Raw genomic sequence first — 27,509 nt, 5'->3', positions numbered from 1 at the left:
TTGTGAGCGTCAGTCGAGTTTTTGCCGCCAACACGCTTCTAGCCGGACTGGCTGGTCGAATCGCTAAACTTGCGCGAAAAGAAAATAAAATTTATAGCTGTTTAAAAATCGAATGTGCTTGTGAGACTCCTAAACTCTAAGGAACACAGGATTATTAAATTAAGTTTTTTCGTCTTTCGTAGTGGCCAGTTATTAAGTTTTTTAAGTGTTTGTAGCGGATAGTTTATTTGCCTCTATGGTTTGATGTAAGTATTTTCTTAATTACTAATCTGATTTTTTATTATTATTAAAACTTATTTTTTTATGAACTAACAGGATATACCGTTTCAAATTTCCAATTTGTAAATAAATTAAATTAATACATAGAACAGTAGAAAGTCTCTACACAAAATTCGGTGTACTTTTTAACCGACTTCAAAAAAAGGAGTAGGTTCTCAATTCTTCGGGATCTTTTTTTTTATTGCTACTACCTAGGTACTTGCTTTTACTGCAAAAATAAGGTCCAAATTTTAAAAGCTGTATTCCTAATTTCTCTACATTTTAACTGACAAGTACAGTCCGGAATTTAATTACTTTCGAGAATTTCACTCAATTGACTAAAGTACTTCTGGGAAGCTGTTCTAACTAAAACAATAATTTATATAATATCCAATTTAGTGTAATGAATATTAAGAGGAGGCTATTAAGAATTATGCTTTGTGAGATTTGCTGAACTTCTGGGGCAGAAGAGTGAACACCAAGAACACGAAACGAAGCGTGGGACACCCTCCAGCCCGCTAGACTGACCGAATAGAACAGTTGGATGAATAAGGCTGAGAAAAGTGCTCTCATACACCTTGATAGAGGCTTATGTCCAGCGGTGGAAAAGTGTAGTTCATGATTAATTACCTAATTGGTAATGATTGTTTTTCATAACATTTAGGTACTTACTTATTCACATTCTCTGCTGGGGAGCAAAGGGCCGAAGTGAAGTGACGCCACTCTTTAAAATGTTGGGCCAGCGCAGATACATCACATTTTAATCTGATACAAATATACATATTATTATAGTATAGTTAAATTCACAGATATGTATCCAATAATTGATACTTAGCTATCTAGACATTCGGGACAAACCTAAAATTAAATTATTCAAAATTATACAACCTCATTGTTGCGACTACGGTCCCAATCCCAAGAATGTGCGATCCTCGGCCGGGTAAGATATTTTCACCCGTCTTCGAATACAGGAAAACCACAGATATTGGCTAGCTTATATTGTGTTATTCAAAGGTACTTATAAGTTGTATTACTGTTAAGTTTCATTGAAATTCGTTCTCTATCACCTAAAAAACATACACACACTCACGAACTTTCGCTTTTATAATAGCTATTAGTGTTGTTATTCATTAACTTTGTTGAAACTACAAATAATTAAGTGTTTCCATAAACCTACCTACTATTAATTTATCGGTCCACCATAAACATAGCACAAAATGATCTAGATAATATCGATAAACCAATGGTTCGTAATAATAATTATACTATGAAAGAACCCGCATTTTTATCGTAGCTTCTGACGTTATACACTCATGAAAGTCGCGACCAATGAAAAAGTTCCAGTGACAATGAAGAGAAAAGTTAGTAATACCGTCTGCAAAATTGGAGTACATTAAGTGCCAATTTCTCCATAGTCGGTTTTCTAACCGACAGGGATTGATTTATAAATAAAACGTCATCTCGATATAAAATTCATAGCAGATGTGTCAAAAGTCAATCACTACTCCCTGGTTATGCCAGTGGTATGCCATAGTTCAGTTATTGGTCCTTTACATATTTAAAGGCCTGCGAAGGCGAGGTCCTGTCCCCTAATACTTTTCATCCTTCTATATGTAGGTCTGTATCTAAATCTTTTATTAAATTACGGGATAAGTACTTTTAGCCCTTCGTGTACGGTACTTTTAGCCCTTCGTTTTTCGATACAATTTATTAAGACACCTAGAATAGAATACTCTTTATTTTGCACCATAATAGAAAAAAATACAATTTCACAACTTATATATAAAATAGTACAAAAAAGGCGGTCTTATTGCTTAAAGCAATCTATTAAATTGACGGCCTAGAGTACCCGGCGGATATTACCTCGTCTGCGCAGGACTTAACTCAATGACCACTGCGCCACCCGGTCAATTTGTAGCTGCTAGTTTTCCACATTTTACAGTTACTTACCCTTAATCCAATACCGTTATTATGCAAAATATTCAACAAATGACCGAGATTCGGAGTTCAGAGTACATAAAGAATAATAATATGTGGGGACATCTCACACACGGCCATCCGACCCCAAGCTAAGCAGAGCCTGTATTATAGGTATCGGACAGCTGATATATCTACACAAATACATCATAGATACTTACATATTAAATATAAATATCAACACCCATAATACATACATAATAATATGCTCACGCCTGTCTCCCGGAGGGGTAGGCAGAGACTAGGTATGGACCTCCACGTGCCACGATCCTGACATACTTATGTCGCTTCCTCTACATCCATAAGCCTCCTCATACACGCTCGTCGGTTTCGGAAACTCCTAATGTGGCTTTCCTTGAGTATTTCGCCTATTTGGTCGACATACACTCACGGGCAATGAAAAGGTTCCACTGAAAAAAGTACCAAAATAATTCAAAACGGAAAAGGCTAGGTTAATTACTACTTCTGCAACATTGAAGTACATTTAACAGAGCATCAGGATATTACCAACTAAAAACGGTAATGTTTTGTTCCACTTTTGAATTAAATCTTTGAAAAAAATTGGATTATTTGGTGTCGACATTTCTCGAGTGGAACTTTTTCATTGCTCGGCAGTGTAATAAAGTGATTAAGGAAGGGTGTGATTAGCTAAAGTAAGATATTAGAAAGTAAAGTCAGCAAAACAAAAACTACACTCTTCCTCAAGATTCCGCTTTGAAGCTGAAAAAATAGTTTATTTTCAGGCGTTGTGATTCACGCGGCAATATCAACAAATATTGAAATACTATCGACTTTTATGACTATTACAGCTCTATTTTGTTTGGTCTACGGTCGAATTTATGATTTTCCGAGGGCTAGAGGATAATAGATGGATAGCCCAATTACCCAGCCTAAGCATAACAAAAAATATCAATTTATCAGGTTATTTATTAGTTTGTATTGGCCTGAAATATGATTCGTTTATGCGCCTGTGTGTACACGTTTAGTCTTGATTATCCAGCTATTGATACGGTATAATGCCTAGTTTAGTCATAAAGTAAGTAAGTGCCAATGTCTCCATATTCGGTTATCTAACCGACCAGAGGCGCGAGCATAGGATTCGATACTATTTTCGAATCTACACGAAGGGTCGCTTTTACCAAACGCTAAACGTATTTAAATCAAATTTTAAATACATTTTGTACTAACTGACAGACGTATGACAGGCTACTAAATACGTTTAGCGTTTGGTGAAATTCCACCTAACATGGAAAAAACAAATGCCACTTTTGGAACGAACAAATTTTCCTTACATTTTGACAGTGACATTTGACGATACGCAACCAATACGCAACGTAAACGGAGGTTTCGAATCCTGTGCTCGGGCAACAGGATTGGTTCATTAATTATACGTCATCTCCATATAAAATTCTTGACAGATGTGTCAAAAGTCAACCACTAATACCTGGTTATGCTCTAACCGACTATGGAGAAATTGGCACTAAGTATAATACGTATACCTACATATAGGTAATCAACCTAAAACTTAACAACCGAAGACTAAAATTAACACTATAATATGAACAAGAGTATCACATAGTCACATACAAAAACAAAGCAAAACACTGACCGTATTTGTTTAATATGAAACCGTTTTAAGTTCAACCTAATGACAACCATTGTACCAATGAATAAAAACAAGAAATCTTCTATCCGAACTAAAACATAATAAGAGCTCAGTGAGGAGTTATTTGTTGAGACGTTTCTTTGCACTGACACTCCATCTTGTTCGTACATTTTTAATCTAAGCCCGAAGTTCAATTCAAATTCAAATTTAAAGCATTTATTGATAAATTGAAAACTTATACGTCATTAGTTAGGTACTTACCTACATACACATTCATTAGTTAACTTATAAGAGACTTATAATAACTGTCAGTTACCTATCAACAGTCTACAAGAGGCTTGTAAAGCGTCCTCGTTAGGCTAATTTTGTCGTTTTGTCTGAGACAAAGCGTAGAAACTTGTGTGTTTCTTGCCAATTTGTGAAGCTCTTACCTAATAAGTGTATCAAAGCCTTTGTAGTAAGTACTCAGTCTATGTACTCGGGGTGAATGTTTGGAATCGAGTCACGTCAAACGTGGTTATGTTATTTTTATTACGTACCAAGCCGTGCGTGTAAAAAATACTTCATTTTAGAAAACACCTAAGTACTTTATTTTGCCAACGACCTTTCACCACTCAGTCAGCTGCAAATTTAGTTATTCACTGATTATTCTTAATCAACATAATACATTACTCGTACATGGTCGAAACGTCCAAAAAAAACATTAGTGTAATTATGTTAATTATGCTTGTAGTAAATCTGAAAATTTTCCAGCACAGGGCGCAAGACGTACACGACAAGACGTGATAAAGATGAGAGCTACATTTAGACACGCATAAGTGGAGTGGTGGACCACGGAGAACGGTTAAATGTAACGAGTTTGAGTCGTGATTAGTGCAGACTTTCGACGAATGGCGTAGTGGTTAGTGACACTGACTACTGAGCCGATGGTCCCGGGTTCGATTCCCGGCTGGGGCAGATATTTGTTTAAACACAAATATTTGTTCTCGGGTCCTGGATGTGCCCGTAAAATGGCAATAGGCCCGCCCCCTATTACATTGGGACTAACATAACACTCTGGCGAAAAGTGGGTGCAGCAATGCACCTCTGCCTACCCCGCAAGGGAGTACATTAGTACAAGGCGTGAGTGCGTGTGTGTAGTGCAGACTTTCCTTTTTCCTAAGCTTCAGAGCACTGCGCTTATTACCACGACTCTATCTCGTTGTATTAAGCTTACCGATTGCATGACAGCTCTCTTTCATACGTTCGTTTGTTATCTGAAGTGACCCCCCACCGTCAGTGTCCCCGGGTGTACCGGATATGCTAGTTTAATCTTTAGTGCATCAATATCCATATTTGGAAGTCCATTAGTATGGCTTACATAATGGCACATTGTGATACGTGACAGTCTGTCTAGATAAAAGGATAAACTGAAATTCAGATACAAGGTACTTAGGTACACAAACTACAATATGTACCTATGTATCTGTGCAGATATATCAGCTGTCCGATACCCATGTTACAGGCTCTGAATAGATGGGGGTCGGATGACCGTATGTAAGATGGCCTTAAGAAGAATGGGGGGGAATAGATCAACAGCAGTGGATGATTACGGGATGATGATAAAAAACACACAACACAAACACTCACATCTTGTACTAATGTACTCCCTTGCGGGGTAGGCAGAGGTGAATTGCTGTACCCACTTTCCGCCAGTGTTATATTAGTCCCAATGTAATAGGGGGCGGGCCTATTGCCATTTTACGAGCACATCCAAGACCCGAGAACAAATATCTGTGTTTAAACAAATATCTGCCCCAGCCGGGAATCGAACCCGGGACCTTCGGCTCAGTAGTCAGGGTCACTAACCACTACGCCATTCGGTAGTGTGATGATATTTAAAAACAAAAGTCCAAATACCTACAGGTACTGGTACCTACACATCAGTTGGTACACATTCCCAAAGTTCACTGGATGTAAACATAACACGTTTGCGCTAAACAGATTTTTGTGTTTACACAAGCCGTGGTGTAATTGATGTTTGTTTGAAATCATCATTGCCAATGACTAATGATGGGTTGAAGCTAAAAGTTCTGCTAATTGCTTGAGGCACTGTTTAGAGTTCCGTAGCTCAAAGGGTGAAAAAACTGAACCCTTATAGGATCACTTTGTTGTCCATTCGTCTCTCTTTAAAGACCCCATCTCGCTTGAATGCGTTGTCCTTCTTTGTTTTTTTTTTTCTCAACCTCTAGTGTCCCACTGCTGGGCAAAGGTCTCTCCCTGAACTTTCCACTTATCCCTTGCTTGGGCCTCTTCACACCATTCCACTCCTTCTTTGTTATCGAAAAAACTATCATCTTCTTATAGTGCCTCTCCATCATTGGAGGTTGGCAGTCAGCTCTTTGCAGCGCTCTCTATTCCCGGCTGTTTTAAATAATTCTTCCACGGTTTTTACACCGGTCCACTCTTTGATGTTGCACAGCCACGTCCATTTTCTCCTTCCAGGCCTTCTCTTTCCTTCCACTTTGCCCATAATTATATAATTATGGTATGTAGCAGCTGGTATCTAAAAAACTATACAGCCTATAAATTTTTCAAATACGTTTTTTTTATTTCTTTATTTTTTAAATTTTGTGCATTAATGGAAAACATAGGGTAGAATATACCGCATTTTTTTTAAACAAAAACGATGAAGAACAATATGGTTCTTAGAACTACACAAAATGGCAAGCACTACACAGAACCCTTTGTAAACGAGCCCGATTCGGACTTGGCCGCTTTTTTTATATATACGAACCAACAAAAAAGCTGCACTTATCCGATACCGGGTTACTCAGCTCAGGTGGTCAATCTGCACAATGTTTGTTCTCATAAGCTTAATGCAATATTATTCTTATATTTCCTAGTGTGTCGGTTAAAAACAGTAAAATTGAACTAGGATTTATCACTGTGGTAAGAGGATTTGCTAGTCGGATCATCTTTTAACTTTTTCATTGCTCGTGAGTGTATTCATTACACTCACGACCGAATGGCGTAGTGGTTAGTGACCCTGACTACTGAGCCGATGGTCCCGGGTTCGATTCCCGGCTGGGGCAGATATTTGTTTAAACACAGATATTTGTTCTCGGGTCTTGGATGTGCCCGTAAAATGGCAATAGGCCCGCCCCCTATTACATTGGGACTAACATAACACTCTGGCGAAAAGTGGGTGCAGCAATGCACCTCTGCCTACCCCCGCAAGGGAGTACATTAGTACAAGGCGTGAGTGCGTGTGTGTGTGTGTGTGTGTGTGTGTGTGTGTGTGTGTGTGTGTGTGTGTGTGTGTGTGTGTGTGTGTGTGTATTCATTACAAAGTTACAATGTATATTTTGGTAAGTATAGGTACTTACTTTAATCGGGAGGCAGATTTAATACAGCCCATTTTTTTAGACTATAGATATATATATGAAAACTCCGGGGTCCAGAGCCGGTTATAGTCCAGAGTCCAGAGTCTGGACTAATAGCCGGTTCTAAATCAGTACTGTACTCTTTGGTCTACGTTTTATAATAAGAGGTAGAAAGTTTCTTTGTCAAGTGACTTTTCACTATATAGGTACCTAGTAGTTTTTTAATTACCATTTCCCAGGTAGTCAGTTTGGGAGCTATGATAATATAAGGTTGCCTGTAAGAGATCGCTCTCAGCGATTAGGTCGCCTATTGTACCTACATAAGTTCTAGTCTACAAGTATGTTTTTTGTATATCTGATTTATGGTGGTGTTCAATAAAGCAATATTCTATTCTATTCTATTCTATAAGCTTGTATACGTAAACATTTATGAAATTCCATATTATAAGATATTAATATTTCGGTTAAGCACTCAATATAAACCATCTTCTTTCTTAAAAGCCTTAAGCACTACCAATCACTTTTTCAACATCACCAAAGGTTAACTGGTAGAAAATGCTGCTAGCATTAAGTTCGCCTTTGTACCAATTTACTTTGTGCAATGAAGAATTTAATAATAATAATACACCGAAATACAGGCTAATGTTTCGTGACATAAGTGTCACAAGTTAAGCATGTTAAGAGTAATTTGTAAAAATTGACGTTCATCAGAAAATTTTATATTTGTACGATGAATAAAAAAATTTGAGTTTGAGTGAGTTGAGTTTGAGTTAATTGATGTCATTACATCACATCAGTGATAAATTACACCAATTGGCGTATAAAATTTCGTGCGCACACAAAGCTTTGTTATGGTAGGTATATATAGTATATGTAGGTATGTTATACACACACAAACACATACACACACAATTATGGCTAGCAACTAACGTCATAGCTTAGCCATATAAAGATGTAATGTTGAGCGATCCTTGTCCCAGACATTTCATCAAATTGCAGGGTTATACAGGGTTATTTGCAAGTAGACCTGATCCTTTCAGGAGGTGATAGAGGAAGGCATTTCCAGTCGATTATACCCTATAATGCATTATCCGAAACTTAACCATTTCTAAGATATTTAATATTTAAAGATTTTTTGAATTTTGACAATTTAAAAAAAAAACTTAAATATTAACCCCCTTATTCATAGAGAAGTTACAGAACGTTTTAACTAATAAACTGTTTTGTCCCTTTCCGACAAAGAACAATTTGTTCTTTGACAGAGAGGGACAAAACAGTTTATTAGTTAAAACGTCTTGTAACTTTTCTATGAATAAGGGGGTAAATATCTTAGAAATGGTTAAGTTTCGGATAATGCATTATATGGTTCAATCGTCTGGAAATGCCTTCCTCTATCACCTCCTGAAAGGATCAGGTCTACTTACCAATTACCCTGTATATGTATACAGCGTTGTCACGGCTCATCAGAGCATGGCCAACCGAGTTGTGTAGTGGTTAGTGACCCTGGCTGCTATGCCGAAGGTCCTGGGTTCGATCACACATTTTGTACTCGGGACTCGGGTGCTAAATGTAATGTTTATATTGTGTTCATTTAATACTAGCTGTGCCCGCGAGCTTCGCCTTAAAAAGATTTTCCCGTGGGAATTCCGTTAAAAAAGCAGCCTAGGTTCTTTCTCAGGGTCTAGACTAGACCATATATTATGTATACCAAATTTCATTTAAATCCGTTCAGTCGTTTTGGCGTTAAAATAAAAAGAGTAACAGACAGACACAGTTACTTTCGCATTTATAATATTAGTTAGGATTAGGATGTAGCTGTCCGACACCCATATCGCAGATTTCTGTGAAACCGGCCCTTAATACTGGATACTAATAATAGTTCCCATTTCATAAACACGTCAAAAGTATCATTATCATAACGATATTTCGCGATGTTTAATTAAATGTTTATCTGCAAGTAAACAAAAGATAATATAACGGACAATGGCCTGTATTTATTAATAAATTGAAATGGAAAATTAATTATATTCTGAAGTGCTGCAGTCGTTCAGGGTTTTGGAAAATTATGAACAAGCTCTGGATTTTATAAGTGCTCACAGAAGGCTTATCAGTTTTATTTCAAAACATTATTGTTTACTGCATAAAATAATATTATGATTAACATTTAATAACAAGAGCGCAGTGAAAGTATTTAAGAAAGGAGGGGTTTATTGCCTTCTTCCAGCTAACCTTTCTGCAATAATAATACTAAGTATAGGAAGGTAGCTTGTGTTTGGTGGGGTCCACCAAGCCGCACTAGGCCAGCGTGGTGGACCAGGCCTAAAACCTGACCTGGACCTGCCCTTCTGCTTTGAAAGGACACCCGAGCCCCAGCAGAGGGGACGTGATGGGTATGACATAATAATTATGACGATGACAATAATAAATCTTTATTTCGGACAAAGTAGTCCATAGTAAAGTGTTAATAGCATGTATACTTTTTTTTTACATAAATCTAATTTAAATAATAGGCCGCTGTATCAAAATTAAATACATATTTTACTACTGATATCATGTTTCCTGCTGTTTTTGGCTTCAGTAGGTACTGATTACATACCAGCCTGTATAAATAACTACAGGGTGTTACAAAAAAGGTATTCTATACATTCTGAACAACTTTTGCTCTACCAGTTTTGGAAATCCGCGAATAAAAATCTGTTTCTCCATAGAAACTTTGTTGGTATTTTACTTACATAATTATGAAGAAGCAATAAAAAACAGGAATTTTCAAATAATTTTTGCAACTCCCTTTAAAGGAGGTAATTAAATTTATAAAAATAAAATATACAATAATTTGATTTTGTGATTAAACTTATGGCTGAAAATCCAATATGTTTTAGGGATAAAAAATCTAATTTGGTTTTCCAAGAATCTCAAAGAGCGAAAAGAGTGGAGTACAGTTGGCAAAATTGTTTATGACCCACCACAAACACTTCAATATACTATATAGTGCCACAAACTTATCTGTTCCGGTGAGATCCATATCTCATTACTTACTAATTAATTGTATATTGATATGGATTAGATGGGTTTATTAAAACCTCAAGGGCAAATTAACACTACGGGCAAACTTAAAATCTTATAAAATTAAGAAATATTAGACATTTACTTGAACTGTCACCGGAACAGATAAGTTTGTGGCACTATACCTAGCTCCACTGATGAGTGACAGGTGATATGAAAAAATATTATTTATCTTTCAACTCTGAGAGGTAGGTAGGTATATATTATATGTATACAGGGTGTCCCAAAAGTCAACGTCATCCCTTAAAGGGCTAATAGGTCAGCTTATGAGAGGCCAGAATATCACAATATGATCTTAGTAAAAACTCGATAATTTTCGAGATATTGACACTTTTATAAATTTGCTGAAAATCGACACCTTGGATCAGTTTTTTGCGTGCCGCCGGTACAAAAATCCATATTGTTAGAATTTGTTTGATGTTGCATCACCCTGTATAGCCCAGCTATTGATCGCAGTAAAAAAAAATATCGAGTAATGCTGTATGTTTAAAAAAAACACGGTTTTCAAAGTCATAAAAGGTAATCGTATTTTTTTATAAACAACTTTGACTCTACATACTGTAAAAAAAATATACCACGCAAACCTGGTACCTTATTTGAAAAGATTGCTCATTTAATGCAGTTTCCAAAATGGTATGAAACGTTGCTATTGTTTCAATTAACAAAAAAGTTATTGCTATTTTAGTACAAAACGACCTCAATGTAAAATTGTTTGAAGGAAATTTATCTGACTGAATTTATTAAGGGTAAGTCATGTTGGAATGAGTAAAAGTAAAATAGATGGTGTGGCCGGGAGTGGGAAAAGAGACAACGTTGTCACAGAATTAAAAAAAACGCATTTTGAGTATCTTTCTCGAGAAAAGTGGACTATAGCAACTCCACATTCCCCATAAATGTAGCACATGGTAGCGTACATTCCTGAGAAGTGCTAATGTGTGATATTGTACAAGTAAAACGCTTACACGTGTACATTGTACACCCACAGTATCCAAAAAGGGACAGATCAGTTTGTCATTAACATTAAGTACCTCTAATTACTTGTTATTTATTTTAAAGTTATTGTTAAACAAAACCAAACTCTCAAAATTATGATTATGACCATTAATGAGTATTATTTTTTGCTGATTATGTACTTAATATAATAATGTGGTGTTATTATTTTGAGAAATAAAAATAAAAGTCAATAAATGTTTGTTTTTTTTAAATAAGGTGTAAAAAACGCAAAATATGTTTTATAAGAGTTTGGTAAGTTTTTTCTTAGCTATTTTTGCGTCATCTTTGTTGCCACGGCTGACCCCACCACTTATTTTACTTTTACTCATTCCAACATGACTTACCCTTAATAAATTCAGTCAGATAAATTTGCTTCAAACAATTTTACATCGAGGTCGTTTTGTACTAAAATAGCAATAACTTTTTTGTTAATTGAAACAATAGCAACGTTTCATACCATTTTGGAAACTGCATTAAATGAGCAATCTTTTAAAATAAGGTGCCAGGTTTGCGTGGTATATTTTTTTTACAGTATGTAGAGTCAAAGTTGTTTATAAAAAAATACGATTACCTTTTATGACTTTGAAAACCGTGTTTTTTTTTAAACATACAGCATTACTCGATATTTTTTTTGACTGCGATCAAAAGCTGGGCTATACAGGGTGATGCAACACCAAACAAATTCTAACAATATGGATTTTTGTACCGGCGGCACGCAAAAAACTGATCCAAGGTGTCGATTTTCAGCAAATTTATAAAAGTGTCAATATCTCGAAAATTATCGAGTTTTTACTAAGGTCATATTGTGATATTCTTGCCTCTCATGAGCTGACCTATCAGCCCTTTAAGGGATGACGTTGACTTTTGGGACACCCTGTATATGTATAGGTTCGTATATATACGAACAATCTGTGTGCCCTGATAGGTAAACTTATGTCTTTGGGTAATTGTACTTACCAGGGAATATATTATACGCGAGACGTGACCAAAGTTTTGCATCGCGCTTCACTCACCTGCCCTTGAGAGCTTATGTCACGTATTGATGTGAGTCTTGCGCCCCGTGCTAGGCCAGCAGATAAGAATAAGATAAGATAAGATAAATTTATTAAAATTTCACAAAAATCATACAAATTATAACTATTCTAAATATGTTATTTATAGAACTTAAATTAATATACTTAATCGAATCGAATGGGAAGAAAGATCACACGGCTGTTCGATTGCTCGTTCATTTGTACATAATATTATAGAAATTATTCCATCTATATTTTGCATTGGGCCATTGGGATTCCATTGAGCTGAATAACGTAACAGATACGGATAGAAAAATGTGTAACGTAAAAATATTTGTGCGCGTAGTGGAATTCTGGACGTGACCGAGCCAGAAGAAAAACTAAAACTGGCATTTGCTGAAAAAAATACATAAATTTATCCGCTTTTCAGAATGTTTGCTTGCATATACCGAGATAATATTTTTTTCTATGTTTATCATTTTTTAAATCTAACTGGTATGGTGAAAGAAAGTATTGATAATATGCCATTTGCCTACTAGCAATGGTCAGTAGACCTTTGTTGCTCGCTTCGACTTTGGAAGGACTATGCCATAATAATTATAATAATAAATAATAATAAATAAATATGTGGGGACATCGCACACATGGCCATCCGATCCCAAGCTAGGAAGAGCCTGTGTTATGGGTATCGGACAGCTGATATATCTACACAAATACATAGATAGATATTAAATATAAATATCAACACCCAAGACCCGAGTACAAATATCTGTCTTTAAACAAATATCTGCCCCAACCGGGAATCGAACCCGGGACCTTCGGCATAGCAGACAATTATCTTTTTCCATAGGGATATCACTGAATTCTCGAGAGAACGAGCAAACAGGAAAAAGTAGCGTTGGTAATTATGTCCATTTCGCTTGAGCTTGACAGACGGCTTTAGACAAGCAGTATGTAGTGAATGAGGAAGGCCGAGGACAGACCAGACCCTCTAGCCTCCTGACACCTGGCGTGTGACACATTGAAAAAAAATATAATATATAGTTTAAAAATACCTATATTAAAAGTTTTATGGAGTATCCCTGTTATTCCTTTAAAGTTGTATAAAGTACCTATCCCTTAAACAATTTGTTCTTTGACAAAGTGACAAAACAGTTCAGTAGTATTTTTTTTTTAGTTTTATAACAGTGTATACATTTATACCTCTCGGGGTCAGGAGGCTAGTACGGGTTTTGCTATTTATTATGAAAACGAAAAAAGTTTACGTTTTCTCCAGTCATCTGCATACATTTTCTGTCAAAAGTTTCATGATAGTTTCCATTAGAGGCGCCACTTAGTATGCAAGAAAACGTAAACTTTTATAGTTTTAGACTAACTATCAAACCTGTCCTAGACCTACAGAGTGTTGTGACGCTTCTAGTGAAAGGCCTAAATCGCGAGGAAAGAAAAAGTTCCAGTTATAAAAATTATGACCCAAATTTTTAAAACATTTGCAATTTAGTTTTTTTTAATACTTACTTAAGTTTTTGAAGGTAATATTCTGATGCGCTGTTAAATTTGATGGTCGCATGGTGTAGTGGTTAGTGGCCCTGACTGCTATGCCGAAGGTCCCGGGTTCGATTCCCGGCAGATATTTGTGTGTGAGATGTCGCCACATAATTATTATATTATTATTATTAAATGTACTTCAATAATGCAGACGGAATTAAACTTGTGCTATTGTCACTGGAACTTCTCTATTGCTCGTGAGTGTATTAAAGGTGCATTGACCTGTTTTCAGTCGCTCACTGATAGATATCCATCCTGTGAACGTGTAAACAAAAACATACAAATCAATCGACGCAACGCAAAGATTTATTTTAGTTGAAAATTAGTTGAAATGGCGTAGGCGGTGGAGCGTTTGTTAAGAAAACGTTTAAAAAGGGATTAAAATAATAATGAAATACTGAGATGGGTCCCTTTTTAGGCTAGGTATGTACTCGTATACCTAATACGCGTTTCATTATTGCGCTTCAGTATAGAATGAACAGCTTTTAATAAAATCTATTGTGTGGTAGTTCTTGACTTTCTTGCTAAAGTACTTACTTAAAGAAGCAAGAACTATCTGCCATCTGCTGATTAGATATCATATAATATGTAGATATATTTATCTTATCAGTATCACCCTTGAAACATTTATGGCTGGGCATCATAGGCATATACAGGATGGTCCCGTGACCAACAAAGTTTCTATGGATTTATTTTTTTCGCGAATTTTGACATAAGTACTGATTTCATTTCCGGGCTTAGATACAACATGCTGCTGTAGGTTTCAGCTTAGTATTCCTCGTTTTGCAACACCCTGTATATGCAGAAGTTTACACTATGCATGTGTTTGACAGGTTGCCAAGATACATGTTATTTAACGCTTCTCAGCAAAGTAACCGCTAATTGAACTATGTGGACCCCCACAGATCAGATCGGTCAGATATTTCTTCGGGAGACTGTACCGATATTAAAATTCTCACCGTACTTTAAGCTTTCTAGACGTAAAATATTACAATTCATAATAATAACATCAGTAATAAAAAGGCTGTATTTTCAGGTCATAAAGTTTACAGTTGTTTATTTTTTTTCGGATTCGTTTCTCAGCTCGTAAATTTCATTGAGTGCATGTATAATTCAGTATTAAAACCCTCTAAAAAGGCAAATGACATTGATACTACTTAACATAATAATATTGTCTTCATCATCGACAGCCAATCAACGTCTAGTCGTCTACTGGACATAGGACTTTGCCATGGCGTAACATAAATGTACACAAAGTCACCTCACAAACTTAGTACCAAATACTTAATATGAGCTTAATTTTTTTTTTAATTCTATTTTATAACGTGATACGCATCTGTTATTTGACATTTTATGACACGCCAGCTGTGAAAAAAGAGATCGACAACACTCAATAGCATTTTACAGGGCTCTCACTCTTACAGAGTGTTCTCATGACTTTATGATTATTTGCGATCAAGATCGAATTAACTAAACATAAAAAAAACACTCACACCTTGTACTAATGTACCTACTCTCTTGCGGGGTAGGCAGAGGTGCATTGCTGCACCCACTTTTCGCCAGTGATATATTAGTCCCAATGTAATAGAGGGCGGGCCTATTGCCATTTTACGGGCACATCCAAGACCCGAGAATCTGACTCAGTTGGGAATCGAACCCGGGACCTTCGGCTCAGTAGTCAGGTTCACTAACCACTACGCCATCCGGTTATCTTGATATTGATACTACTTAATATAATAATATCGTCTTCATCATCGACAGCCAATCAACATCTAGTCGTCTGGACATAGGACTTTGCCATGGCATAACATAATTATGTACTTACACAAAGTCACCTCACAAACTTAGTTCCAAGTACTTCATCATCATCATCAGCCTATGGCAGTCCACTGCTGGACGTAGCCGGGACGCCTCTCCCAAAGCATGCCACTGGAGTACTGGCGCCCATTATCGGCATCGGCAGGCATCATGATTGTTGATGAAAAATAGCATTATACATTAACATCGTGCAATAAAGTAGAAATTTCCATGATAATTGCTGAAGCGGTATTTTTGTTAGTGTCCATATTATCATAGAGAAATCAACTTTATTTCCATGAAGTTAATGTATTATGATATTTCCTGATGCCTGCCGATGCCGAAAGTAGGCGTTGACCCTTACGGGGCTTTCTCATGACTTTATGATTATTTGCGATCAAGATCGAATTACCTAAACATAACTTCAAAAAAATCAAATCAAAATACAATGAGGATGCTGAGGCCATTCCCCTCTTTTAGTAGTTTGATATTTACCTAGAACCTTTTAAAAGTTTTATAAAAAATATAATTAATATTTCCTTCGTTGTTATCGGTAGTTGGTTGCCGTGTCAACAATCAGAAACCACTTTTAAAGGGTTATCGACTTATGAGTAATTTATTCTCGTCTCAACATCATAGTTAAGGTATCTCTGTAATTGGCGATCGACAAACACAAATAGAATAGAATAGAATAGAATAGAATATATTTATTGACAAAAACTTAGCCTATTACAACATGTTTATGATCTAAATAAAGTAGAAGTAGGTATACAAGAAGAAGTATACAGAATACACATACTCGTATAATTATAGGCCTAGTCCATGCCTAACCATCACCGTCCACCAACCAGCACTAGGCCAGAGTGGTGGACTAGCCATAATTATAACCCTTCCTTCATTGGAAGGAGACGCTTGTCCCAGCAGTGGGGACGTTACGGGTTGTGATGATGGATATTTAGACATATTTATCACTCCATATAGAGTCCCATAGTCGCAAGAGAAGTGGCCATACGGCGCGACAGCTACTACTTATAATGGGGACCTTTGAGCAGGGTGCGACAGGGGGGTGCCCTTTTTGACTGGATGTACGGTGGCCTGCGCCTGAAAGTATACAGGCGGAGTTTTTAAAATAGCGATCTCAGGCTCACATGCTGCTCAAGCACATCCACATAAATACCACTGCTACACATATCAGACACAACACGTCCCCGGATTTATAACAGATGTAGCTGGTCCCTTCATCATCAGGGATCGCTATTTTAAGAACTCCGCCTGTATACTTTTAGGCGCAGGCCACCGTACTTAATTATTTTTTTTGGGTCTAATATGCAGTGCTCACTGCCAATGTTACTGTAATGACGCAGGGAGTGATGCTGTTTTCAACTTAGGACACTGCGGCAAAAACTTACGGATATTTCACTAACAGACGTTTTTTTTGAAACATTGTACTCCACGAAACCTTCACCGTACCATAACCATAAAGAAATCCATATCGTACTTACATACTAGATATACCAATATAATGATACGTGTATTTCTCTTATTACTTACTGCTGATTTTTGTTTCAGATATCCAACCATGTGACTACAAGACTATCCGCGCAGACTATCCAACTGATCTCAAGCAGCAACCATGATTCTAACTAAATTTTCCACGAACTTCTTACTTCTACTCATCACAATCCACTGCAACAAAGCAGAAGAAAATAACACTAGAACATACGAAAAAGTCGACGAGGATGTTAACAAAATCACTGAATACATAAATAACGGCAATAACACAAAAGGAATAGAGGAAAACAAAATGGCGGCACAAACAAATGCCAACACATTAGACGCAAACGAAACGTGTGTCGGAGATGAAAGCTATTGCAACATGACAGAGCAAGAATACAAGAATATGCTGAACAATTACATTTACCCGAAAGCATATGAGTGGGTTCTTATATCAACGCATTCGCTAGTGTTTGTGACAGGACTATTAGGGAATGCTCTAGTATGTGTCGCGGTGTACAGAGACAAGACAATGAGGACTGTGACGAACTATTTCATAGTTAATTTGGCGTTGGCTGATTTCATGGTGATACTGTTCTGCTTGCCGCCGACGGTGCTGTGGGATGTTACTGAGACATGGTTCCTGGGGAATGTTCTGTGTAAGGTGCTGCTGTATTTTCAGGTAAATTTTAAATGTGTAACTATAAAAAAAATTAATACCTTGTTTAGTGGGTGTTTAAAACTAAATTTGATACATTTATAAGGCATTTTCCAACTGAGAGCGTTTAGCATTAAGTTTAGTTGGTAAGGCCAAAGGCCTATGTTTCTACACGTCATATCCAATTAAATTCTAATATGTATTTAAAGATTAGAGATAGATCCCAAACTTGAAGCTTTGATTCAAAATACCAACCGAATTTCTTTCATAATTTCATTAATTTAGGTAACCTTCATGAAAGCCTTCTCACTAAAAGGTTGAAGTTGAAGTTCAACGACATGATTTAAGCCAGCAATTAATTACGTTATAGACGAAACACAAAGAAGGGTTTGGTCTGAAATAATATAAGTTCTTTGATTAGCTTTTTCCGGCGAAGTTCGCGCGATCAATGGAAAAGTTCCACTCACAAAATGCCAACGTCAAATGGCTGCAATTTTTTAAATTATTATTTTATTCTTAATTAATTTTAATTCTTTTTTGTGGTTTAATATCTTATTAAACCACAAAAAAGTAAATTTTAGGGGTTTCTTGGACAAAAGAGCCTGTAATCGTAAGAACTTTTTAGTTTGTTATTTTAAGCACAGTTACAAAATTATTGCTTCTTGGTGTAGGTATAGTAAAGTATACCGACGATATCAGCAAAAAATTAGCAACCTAAATCCTATTAATATTATAAACGCCTTAAGATTGTAAGTAGGTAGGAAGGTATCTACGTCTTTACGCAAACACTCCGATTTTGGTAGGAAGCTGTGACCCCCAATAAAACTTAATACTTATTCAGTATTAACTGTATGTTGATTCAGTTAACTGACAAGAACACGGCGCTTAATTAGGACAAACATACAAACCAAAATTAGGGGCTTTGATATGAAAATACAACGGAAATTCACGGAAAAATATATTTGACTTTCCTTAGGGCGGAATTTTCTTAGGGCGGATATTGCCTGAAATCTGTGTCGGCTTGGTACCTACTCACTACTGGAATTTCTACAGGGTGTTGCAAAGTGTTATATTAAGCCCAAACATTCTAAATATTAAAGGCGGCGTGGGATAAGTTCCATGTTTGAGTAGTTCCATCGTCTATCAAAGGTTAACTTACTGGTAGAGAATGCTAATAGCATTAAGTTCGCATTTGTACTACACTCACGGGCAATGAAAAAGTTCCATTGAGAAAATCATCAAAACACTCGTAAACGGAAAAAAACTAACTTAATGTCGCCTTCTTTAATACTTGAGTACATTTAATGGTGCATCAGAATATTACCAACTAAATAGGTAAAGATTTTGTTTAGATTAGCTATGATAAATTAAAAAAAATGGGTCCATTTGAAGTCTGCAGTTCGTATAGTGCCACAAACTTATCTGTTCCGGTGAGAGCGAACTAAATTGGTCCATACCTCATTACTTACTGTACTAATGAATTTCATATTGACATAGATTATATGGACCAATTTAGTTCGCTCTCACCGGAACAGATAAGTTTGTGGCACTATAAATGGAACTGTTTCTTTGCACGTGAGTGTATGTTTTTATGTGCAATCAAGATTTCAAATAATTACTTAATAATAAAATATCGTAGCACTAGTGTTGAAAAAAAAACGTTTGCTTTTGCTCTCGTCGAGGGCGGAATTATTACTAAATCTGTTCAAATTTCCAAAAGTCATTAAACAAAAGTTGATGACCGTCTGACCTCACCCTCTTTCAGCTGTCGCCATTTTTTATCAATAACTCTCCTGAATACATTGACAAAAGAATAAAGAGAGGACATGCCATATCAACGAAAAAAATGCGCTTACCTAAACTTTGGTGTCAATTAAAATGGCGGCTTTTTTCTTGAAAAATGTAAACAAACAAATTGTTTGACAGCTGAAGTACCTTGTGTTTGGATGTCAATCTTGGTCAATCAACATGGCGACCGATCGCAATGTTGTAATTTTAGGCAAAGACAAAACTACTGTTGTCCTTTTTTTTACGTACGATAACACCAATAAGTTAAAAAGAGACGACGATATATTTTTAAGTACCGATTTTTATGCCAAGTCCTCTTTATTCTTTTGTCAATGCCTGAATAGGAGACCCTCTAAAATCTGTCATAGGTGACATAATACACTCACGGGCAATGAAAAGCTTCCACTGAGAAAATCACCAAATGACTTCTAAACGGAAAAGGTTAGCTTAATGACGCCTTCTGCAACATTGAAGTTCATTTAACAGAGCATCAGGATTACCCACTAAATACGGTAATATTTTCTTCAAATTTTAGATTAAAATAAATGTTTGAAAAAATTTTGGTCGTTTGGTGTTGGCATTTTGTGAGTGGAACTTTTTTATCACCCGTGGGTGTAAAATGAAACTTTTGCAAATCTACATACATTATTTATTTATTTATGCTTTTATTGCACAATTTACAAAAGTAGATGTACAATGAGGTGGACTTAATGCTAAGAGCATTCTCTACCAGTCAACCTGCAGGAGGTTCAGGATTATCTTATCTTTCAAAAGTTTCATAATAGTTTCCGCTAGAGGCGCGGGAAAACGTAAACCTTTTGACAAACTATCAAACCTGTACTAGACATCTGTAACAGCTGATCGTGTGGTTTCCAGTCGGTGTCCGTGACGGTGTCGGTGCTGACCTTGACCTTCATCTCGCTGGACCGCTGGTACGCCATCTGCCTCCCGCTGCGGTTCAAGTCCAGCACCGGCTGGGCCAAGGTCACCATACTGAAGATATGGATCATCGCTCTCACATTTAGTAAGTGGATGCTACTGTAATGTTATAAATTTAATTTCTGTCTAGCTTTGATACGAAATATAATTTCTATGCCGTAAGGGTGAGGTGTATAAGGCACAGTTGATAATTCACTGGGGAAGGGTCCCTTCCTACACCCGACAACTTTACTGTTATCCTATCTCCATAGGCGAGAGAATCGTGACGAGTTGATGTTTCGCGCACACTCAACCAATCAGCGATAATATCGTCGTGTGGAGACACCTATGAGAATACATAATAGAAATGCGTGATCTGTGAAGTCGAGAAGGTTATAGAAAATCTGTTCTTTCCAGATGCTAAGACAAAGATCGAATAGACAGTAAATCTTCCATTGCCTCCAAATAGCCTCCATTTATAACTCTTCCACCGTCCACAGACGCCCCAGAGCTGCTAGTGCTGACGGTGGTGCAGACAGTGCCGCTGAGGTTCCAGCTGGAGTACCTGGTGCAGTGCATGGCCACCTGGTCAGAGACCAGCGACCTCGTGTGGCACATCTTCAAAGTGCTTTTTATGTACACGTGAGTATCTTTTTCGAGGGTTATTTTTAGGTTTCCGTAACTCAAAAGGAAAAAGGGAACCAAAAAAAGTTTGTCTGTCTGTCATCATCGTTTTCTCAGAAATGGATAAAGATATCAAGTTCTTATTTCACATAGGTAGTATACAAATTTACGGCCCTGACAAAATAGTAAAATAAAAATAATGATATCTTATTTCAAACGAAGATATATCCTGATATTTGCAATTTCTCCGTACCGTAATTTAGCTCCTGACCTTTACTGAACAGTTTACACAGTTTATATGTCGATATAGAATAAGTATTCTGAAAACAGCTTTCCAAAAGCTGTAGCTGTATCTGTACGCTTGTATCGTTATCCATGGGAATTAAAAAACCATCAAGTGTTCCGTTTATGCCACGCAGCCATACGCGAAATCGGGTGCAGCTGTGAAAACTAAACAAATCCCTACTTAAGTTGGGAGATAGGTTTCCAATAATTTCACTCTCACTCACTTCTCATTTTCATTCACACCACAGCATAACAGAATCTTGCATACAATTTCCAGAATACCGCTTCTGCTGATGACCGTAGCGTACTGCCAGATCGTGCGGGTGCTCTGGAGGTCGAACCGCATTCCTGGCTGCTGCGAGACTGCTTCCCTGGCCACAGCCGAGCAAGGTTAGCGTCTTCATTATGGTGTCTCCAAGTAGCCGAAGATGTGTGACCAAATTACGATCGTAAGGTATTTTTGTCCGGATTGACGACATCATCATAATTGTCTTCCAAGATAGCAATTTCAACCAGCTTCTTATTTTCTGAATAACACTGGAACTGCAGGTTGTGTAGTGTGTACCTACTCCAAAATGGGAGCATTAGATTTTAATATTATTTTTATGGAGTTACACCCAAACCTTTGAAATGATAAAGCTCGTTGTTACCATTTTGTAGGACTTCGGTATGAGATTCCTAAAGTGAAGTATCTAAGAAAATAACCTTATGACAGCTGTCAAATCCATACATTTTATCTGTCATTTTGCTTTTCAAGGGAAAATGAATTTTCCCCAAGCATAAGCAATAATAAGCATCTGCCAATCAAACGTCATGATCTGTCATAGGGTGCTTAATGTATAGCTGTGTGCAGTGCATCACATACTTACTAGAAATATAATAAGAAGTCAAATTGTACCGTCAGCATAATTCAACAAGGCTCTTTCATCTTCCAGCTCGCCTGGTGACGCGGCGCAAGGCCGCCAAGATGCTGGTGGCCGTGGTGGCCATGTTCGCCGTGTGCTACTTCCCCGTGCACCTGCTGTCCGTACTCAGGTAGGTTTGACCCTTGAAGAAAAAGAGGGGTGTCATAAAGTCCAACTATAAAGTCCTGAAAACGGAAGTGGATCCTTGCAAATTGTTAAAGACCATATTATGATTTGATAGATGTATAATATTTATTAAAGTACAAATCCGTTAAAAAGCCATTATCAATCGGTATTTAATTTTTTAAATGTATTTAAGTACCTAAATAACTGACAATGATAAAAAGTCTTTGCAAAATCGTACTCTTTATTTTCATGACTTTCTAGTTGGACTGTAATTCAATGGTATCAGCGTGTCTATTTGCGGTAACAATTTAGTTTTAAAAGAGATCATTAAATACTTCCCCGTGCATCTGCTGTCTGTATTCAGGTAGGTGGTTTGACCCTGGTAGAAAACGTGGGGTGTTATCTGTACTACCGTACTACCTCACAACAAACACAAGTGTTTGAAACGAAATTTGACAGATTTTGTAGGCGTTTGACAGCGCTACGCAATTGTTAAATACTGTGTAAGTTTTTGTGGTAAGGCCCTATAATTTAAGCGGTATATTCTGTGTGTTTATTAGCGGTAACGACATCGTTTTGAAAGATATTGTAAAATACTTTCCCGTACATGTGCTGTCGGTACTCAGGTAGGTTGTTTGACCCTTGACCCTCGTTGAAAAAGTGGGGTATTACAAGTTGAATGGTGTCTTGTCTATTTGCGGTAACGAAGTCGTTTTGGAAAGATGATTGAAGGTTAGCTATGATTGTTCAAAATCCATACTTATAAAAATAATGCACTCCTTTTATTACTTACAACACTTAATTTTGTAACATACGTAATATACTTAGTTATTTTTATTGTCGTTCACACTCATGACTGTCGAATTAAAAAGTGGCCTACACTGTGTAGCGGACTATATTGTTCAATAAAATTGTAATAAATATAACGTAAGTACATAGTTAGTATTTTCTCTAAGATACATCATAGTATTCTTACCCTCTTCTAAGATACATAGAATTGTTGCTTGCAATCAGACATACATAAAAATGCTACTACGTCCTTACCAGTTCTTACCTAATATTAAACATCATTTGAATATCATTACAATCTAAACATTTAGCAAGTCTCTATTCGTGTGAAACAGACATCTAGCAATATTGCTTAAATAAATTAGCATACACATGCAAGATCAATAATAAAGTTAGGTAGGTACAATCAGCAAAAGATATTTTTATATGCCACCCCAGCGCAAACTTTTTTGATCCTAAAGCTCATGGGTAGAAGAATCATGAAGGGTGAATATCATAATTTTTCCGTATCGATTTAGGTCGTATTAGACCTCTTGGGCATGCTATCATATCATATACATATATGTACATATGCACTCACGACTAAAATTCCCGAAGGGGTAGTCAGAGGTGGCTCACAAGCGAGCCACCCACTTTTCGCAGCACATATGTACTCACGTGATAGGTTGCGAACCATATCGCCGTTTTTTGGGTAAGTACAATGCACTTAGGATACACATCTAGAATCTAGATGTGCAGGTTTCCTCACGATGTTTTCCATCACCGTAAAAGCACGTGGTATTATTGTACTCCTTAATTGAAAACACAATTGAAAGCAATGCTATCAAGACACGCTTTATTAGTCAGTTGATCATTAAAATTAAAGTGTTTGCACTGGGGTGGCATACCTACTCTTTTCCTGACTGTACATAGAACATTCTTAGAAGAAAAGCAATTAAACTCTACTTAAAGGAAAATGTACATTGTGATGAAGGCATGTGTATAATATTAGTTTAGCATAAATAATTTCTTGGAATTCTGGGGAAGATCAAAAAGTTTTCCGTAATTTATTATACTTGAGTAATTTTGTCCTTATTGGGTTGGTTTTTTTAAATAATATATTAACGTTTTCGTGATACACTTATATGCTGCAAGGAAATTTATTATTTATTTCATCAATGCTTACAGTGCCACAAAGTTATCTGTTCCGGTGAGAGCGAACTAAATTGATCCATATCTCATTACTTACCTATGAATTATATATTGATATAGATTAGATGGATTTATTAAAACCGAAAGGGTGAATTACCACTACAGGCTTACTTAAAATCTTATAGAATCAAGAAATATTAGACAATTACGGGAGCTCTCACCGGAACAGATAAGTTTGTGGCACTATACATGGTGTGTAAATTTAAAAAATAATAGTTGTTTTTATAATATGTACTAGAGTTTCAAAAGTCGAGTCACCTTGTTTCTACTATTACTTACCTATAATAACATAAAAGTAGAGTAGGCTCTTTTCTTGCAGCCCATATTATCGTAAATCTATACTTAGAAAAGCAATTAAATTATAAAATGGCAGGTTTTCATTGATGAAAGAGCGCGAAACCCTGTAATATGGTATTGTTAAGTTATTTCAAGCAGAATTTAGAGATAATTGCTTTTAGCAGTTATAGCGACGATATTTTATTAAAAAAACATATACAATTTATTATGCATACAAATACAGAATAATAATATATTATTATATTATTCTCACGAGCACGACTGTAATCCCCGAAGGGGTAGTCAGAGGTGACTCGCTCTACATTTGTGATAGGTTACGAGCCGTATCGCCGTTTTTTTAATGAGTACTTATAGATATATGGTTACTCCTTTGGCTCAGCTACACGAAGTGGATCTTGGCCTCCAACATTAAAGATATAAGTAGGGCCTTACCACAAAAACTTAAGACAGTATATAAAAGATGTTTAGCGCAGTCAAACGCCTACAAAATCTGTCAAATTTCGTTTTAAATACTTGTTAAGTGTTTAAAGTTTTTTGCGGTAGTACAGATAAAATCGAAGATAAATCTAAAATTTTGAAAATTTGGCTAAGATTTTACACACTAATTAAAACATCTATCCATCTCTTTTCCCCCCACAGATACACGCTGGTGATGGAGCAGGACGACGCGATGACGCTGCTAGCGCTCGTGTCGCACGTGCTGTGCTACGCCAACTCCGCCATCAACCCGCTCATTTACAACTTCATGAGTGGTACGTGGTTTAAACCTTTGAAATATTTCTTAGGCTACCTTCCCAGATGGCCAATTGCTCACTTTGTTAGAAGGCAAGGCATCAGACCCCTTAGCATGAATTTTCATCATTAACGTGACGTGAAATTACTCGATGAATTTTGTAGATAAATTTTAGTTCTGCTACCAACCGCCAGGGGCGCAGTTCATCTTTTCATACAAAATTACTCGATGAATTCTACTTCACGGTCACGATGAAAATTCATGCTCAGGTAAAGTAAAGTTCGCGTAGAGTAAACGCAAAACTAGAAAAGTGTGGACTCTTTACATACTAAACCGAAACGTGGTTGCAAATCGTTGCAGTCATGGTGTGACGACCGCTGGAGCAACGATCTTAGACAAGCAGACTTTTGTAGCTGTAAGAGGAAATCCGAGGAGTGTTGACTCCTTTGCACAGGCCTATGTCCAGCAGTGGACGATGAAGATAACGATGAAGACACGTAAACACACACGTAAAATAGAATGTTTACAGCACTCAATACCTTATAAAATAAACTTTAAACATTTTTAAAAAAGGCTGACAGATACCTCATAAAACAAACCATGTTTAACCAACTTTCTGTTTTCTCCCTCCAGACAAATTCCGGAAGCAATTCCGCCAGTCGTTCTGCTGCGCGTCGGGGTCCACTCTCTTCGTCAAGTTCAACTCCACCATGAAGAGGACCATCTCGTACACCCCCACCCCCCTCAAGGTGGTCTCCTCGCAAGGGCTGGAGCTGAAGTCTTCGAGGTCTTTCCATTAGACATAACCCTTCTATTCTAGTCTGAGAGGCAGTGAAGTTCCTTTACGTGGGTTTCTCGAGTGGAAACTTTTGACATAGACCTTGAAGACTGCAAAAGGGCACCACGGTCATGATTGTGGAAAACTATAGGTCACATCCAGTGGCGTGCTTTCTTCTTCTTCATTCCCGCTACTCCTCCGAGGAGTATAGGGATGGCTCCAGGCTCTGCCTTCTCTGTCGGTGGCCAGCAAGTTGAGCTCTAGCTACGTCTTCCTTTTTTATTAGGCCTCGCTGGTTGTGGCGTGCTTTGAGAGTGGCCTACGTCCAGTGCTATAGGCTGATGATGATGATGAAGAAAACTTAGCTGAAAAGGTTGTCGAGGGGCAGTTTTCCACAATCCGCCAAAATGGTAGTCAGTAGTTGGATAGAGGACATTATTGGGGTATCTGCCTGTGCCACATTATCCTGGCTGTGCGAGACCGTTGGCAATCTACATAAATATGTTGGTATATACTGATTCATGATAAATACGGCTATTGCATTGGTGGAATGTGTAATAACCGCTTGTATCCCTTGTCCCCTTGTTATCCCGAAGTCGCGATAGAAATCTATTGTCGTCAGGCTTGATATCGCGACTTTGGGACGCAAAAGGTTAAAAGAGTACCAACATAAATGATAGGTACGTCGATAAAGATGCCATGTAACCGGGGTATGAGAACGTCAAGATAAGCAGAACATGAGTATAGAATACAGCACAGCCCTATTGTGATTGGCTCGAAGAATGGTCCTTTGTTATACCTATTGGGGGTAATATTGGAACTAAGTTGAGCAAAAGAGATTTTTTATGTATAATAAAGGCCCGGAAACAGCTATGAGCGGCGCGTCGATCTGTATGGCTACTGTGGCCGATTACTTTGAAGAAAACGTTGAAGAAAATTAGTTGAAACTTGCATGGCAAGAATGTAATATTAATAGGGTGGCCAGGTGTTAGATGAGGAAGGCATATGACAGAGTGTTGTGTTGTGACGAGTGATTTTATATGAGAGATCGGTAATTATGATAACGTTGTATTATAATGTAATAATTTTTTAACCGCTAAGTTTTGTACCAATATACATAAGTGCATAATTATTAATTTAAATTATTAGGTTTAGGATTAAGTAAACCTACTTAGCTACCTATGTATTATTTATACCTAAAAGATAATAAACTGTAAATATTGCCTAAGTACCCTTATTATACGTACTACCAAAAAAATTAATGTTTCATTTAAAAATTCCTCTTTAGATTATTAATGATTTA

The 27,509-nt window shown here is 37.0% G+C and overlaps 1 protein-coding gene across 1 annotated transcript; it reads left to right on the top strand.

Moving 5' to 3' along the window:
- LOC105392195 (orexin/Hypocretin receptor type 1) lies at nucleotides 1–27,446 on the top strand. The gene is made up of 8 exons (XM_038109736.2): nucleotides 1–245; nucleotides 17,190–17,796; nucleotides 20,437–20,584; nucleotides 20,979–21,120; nucleotides 21,665–21,777; nucleotides 22,323–22,422; nucleotides 25,335–25,447; nucleotides 26,062–27,446. The coding sequence occupies exons 2-8, from the start codon at nucleotides 17,254–17,256 to the stop codon at nucleotides 26,226–26,228; spliced, it is 1,326 nt and encodes a 441-aa protein (XP_037965664.1). The 5' UTR covers nucleotides 1–245; nucleotides 17,190–17,253; the 3' UTR covers nucleotides 26,229–27,446.
- The last annotated feature ends 63 nt before the right edge of the window (nucleotides 27,447–27,509 follow it).

The sequence above is a fragment of the Plutella xylostella genome, chromosome 20, assembly GCF_932276165.1.
Source record: "Plutella xylostella chromosome 20, ilPluXylo3.1, whole genome shotgun sequence".
NCBI classification, from domain to species: domain Eukaryota; kingdom Metazoa; phylum Arthropoda; class Insecta; order Lepidoptera; family Plutellidae; genus Plutella; species Plutella xylostella.
Note: the sequence above shows the minus strand (reverse complement) of the source record. Positions and strands in the feature narration are given on the sequence as shown.

Coding starts and splice junctions, on each gene's coding strand:
- LOC105392195 (XM_038109736.2), top strand. CDS start 17,254: ATGATTCTAACTAAATTTTCCACGAACTTCTTACTTCTACTCATCACA. Junction 20,585..20,978: donor GATCATCGCTCTCACATTTA/GTAAGTGGATGC, acceptor CACCGTCCACAG/ACGCCCCAGAGCTGCTAGTG. Junction 21,121..21,664: donor AAAGTGCTTTTTATGTACAC/GTGAGTATCTTT, acceptor TACAATTTCCAG/AATACCGCTTCTGCTGATGA.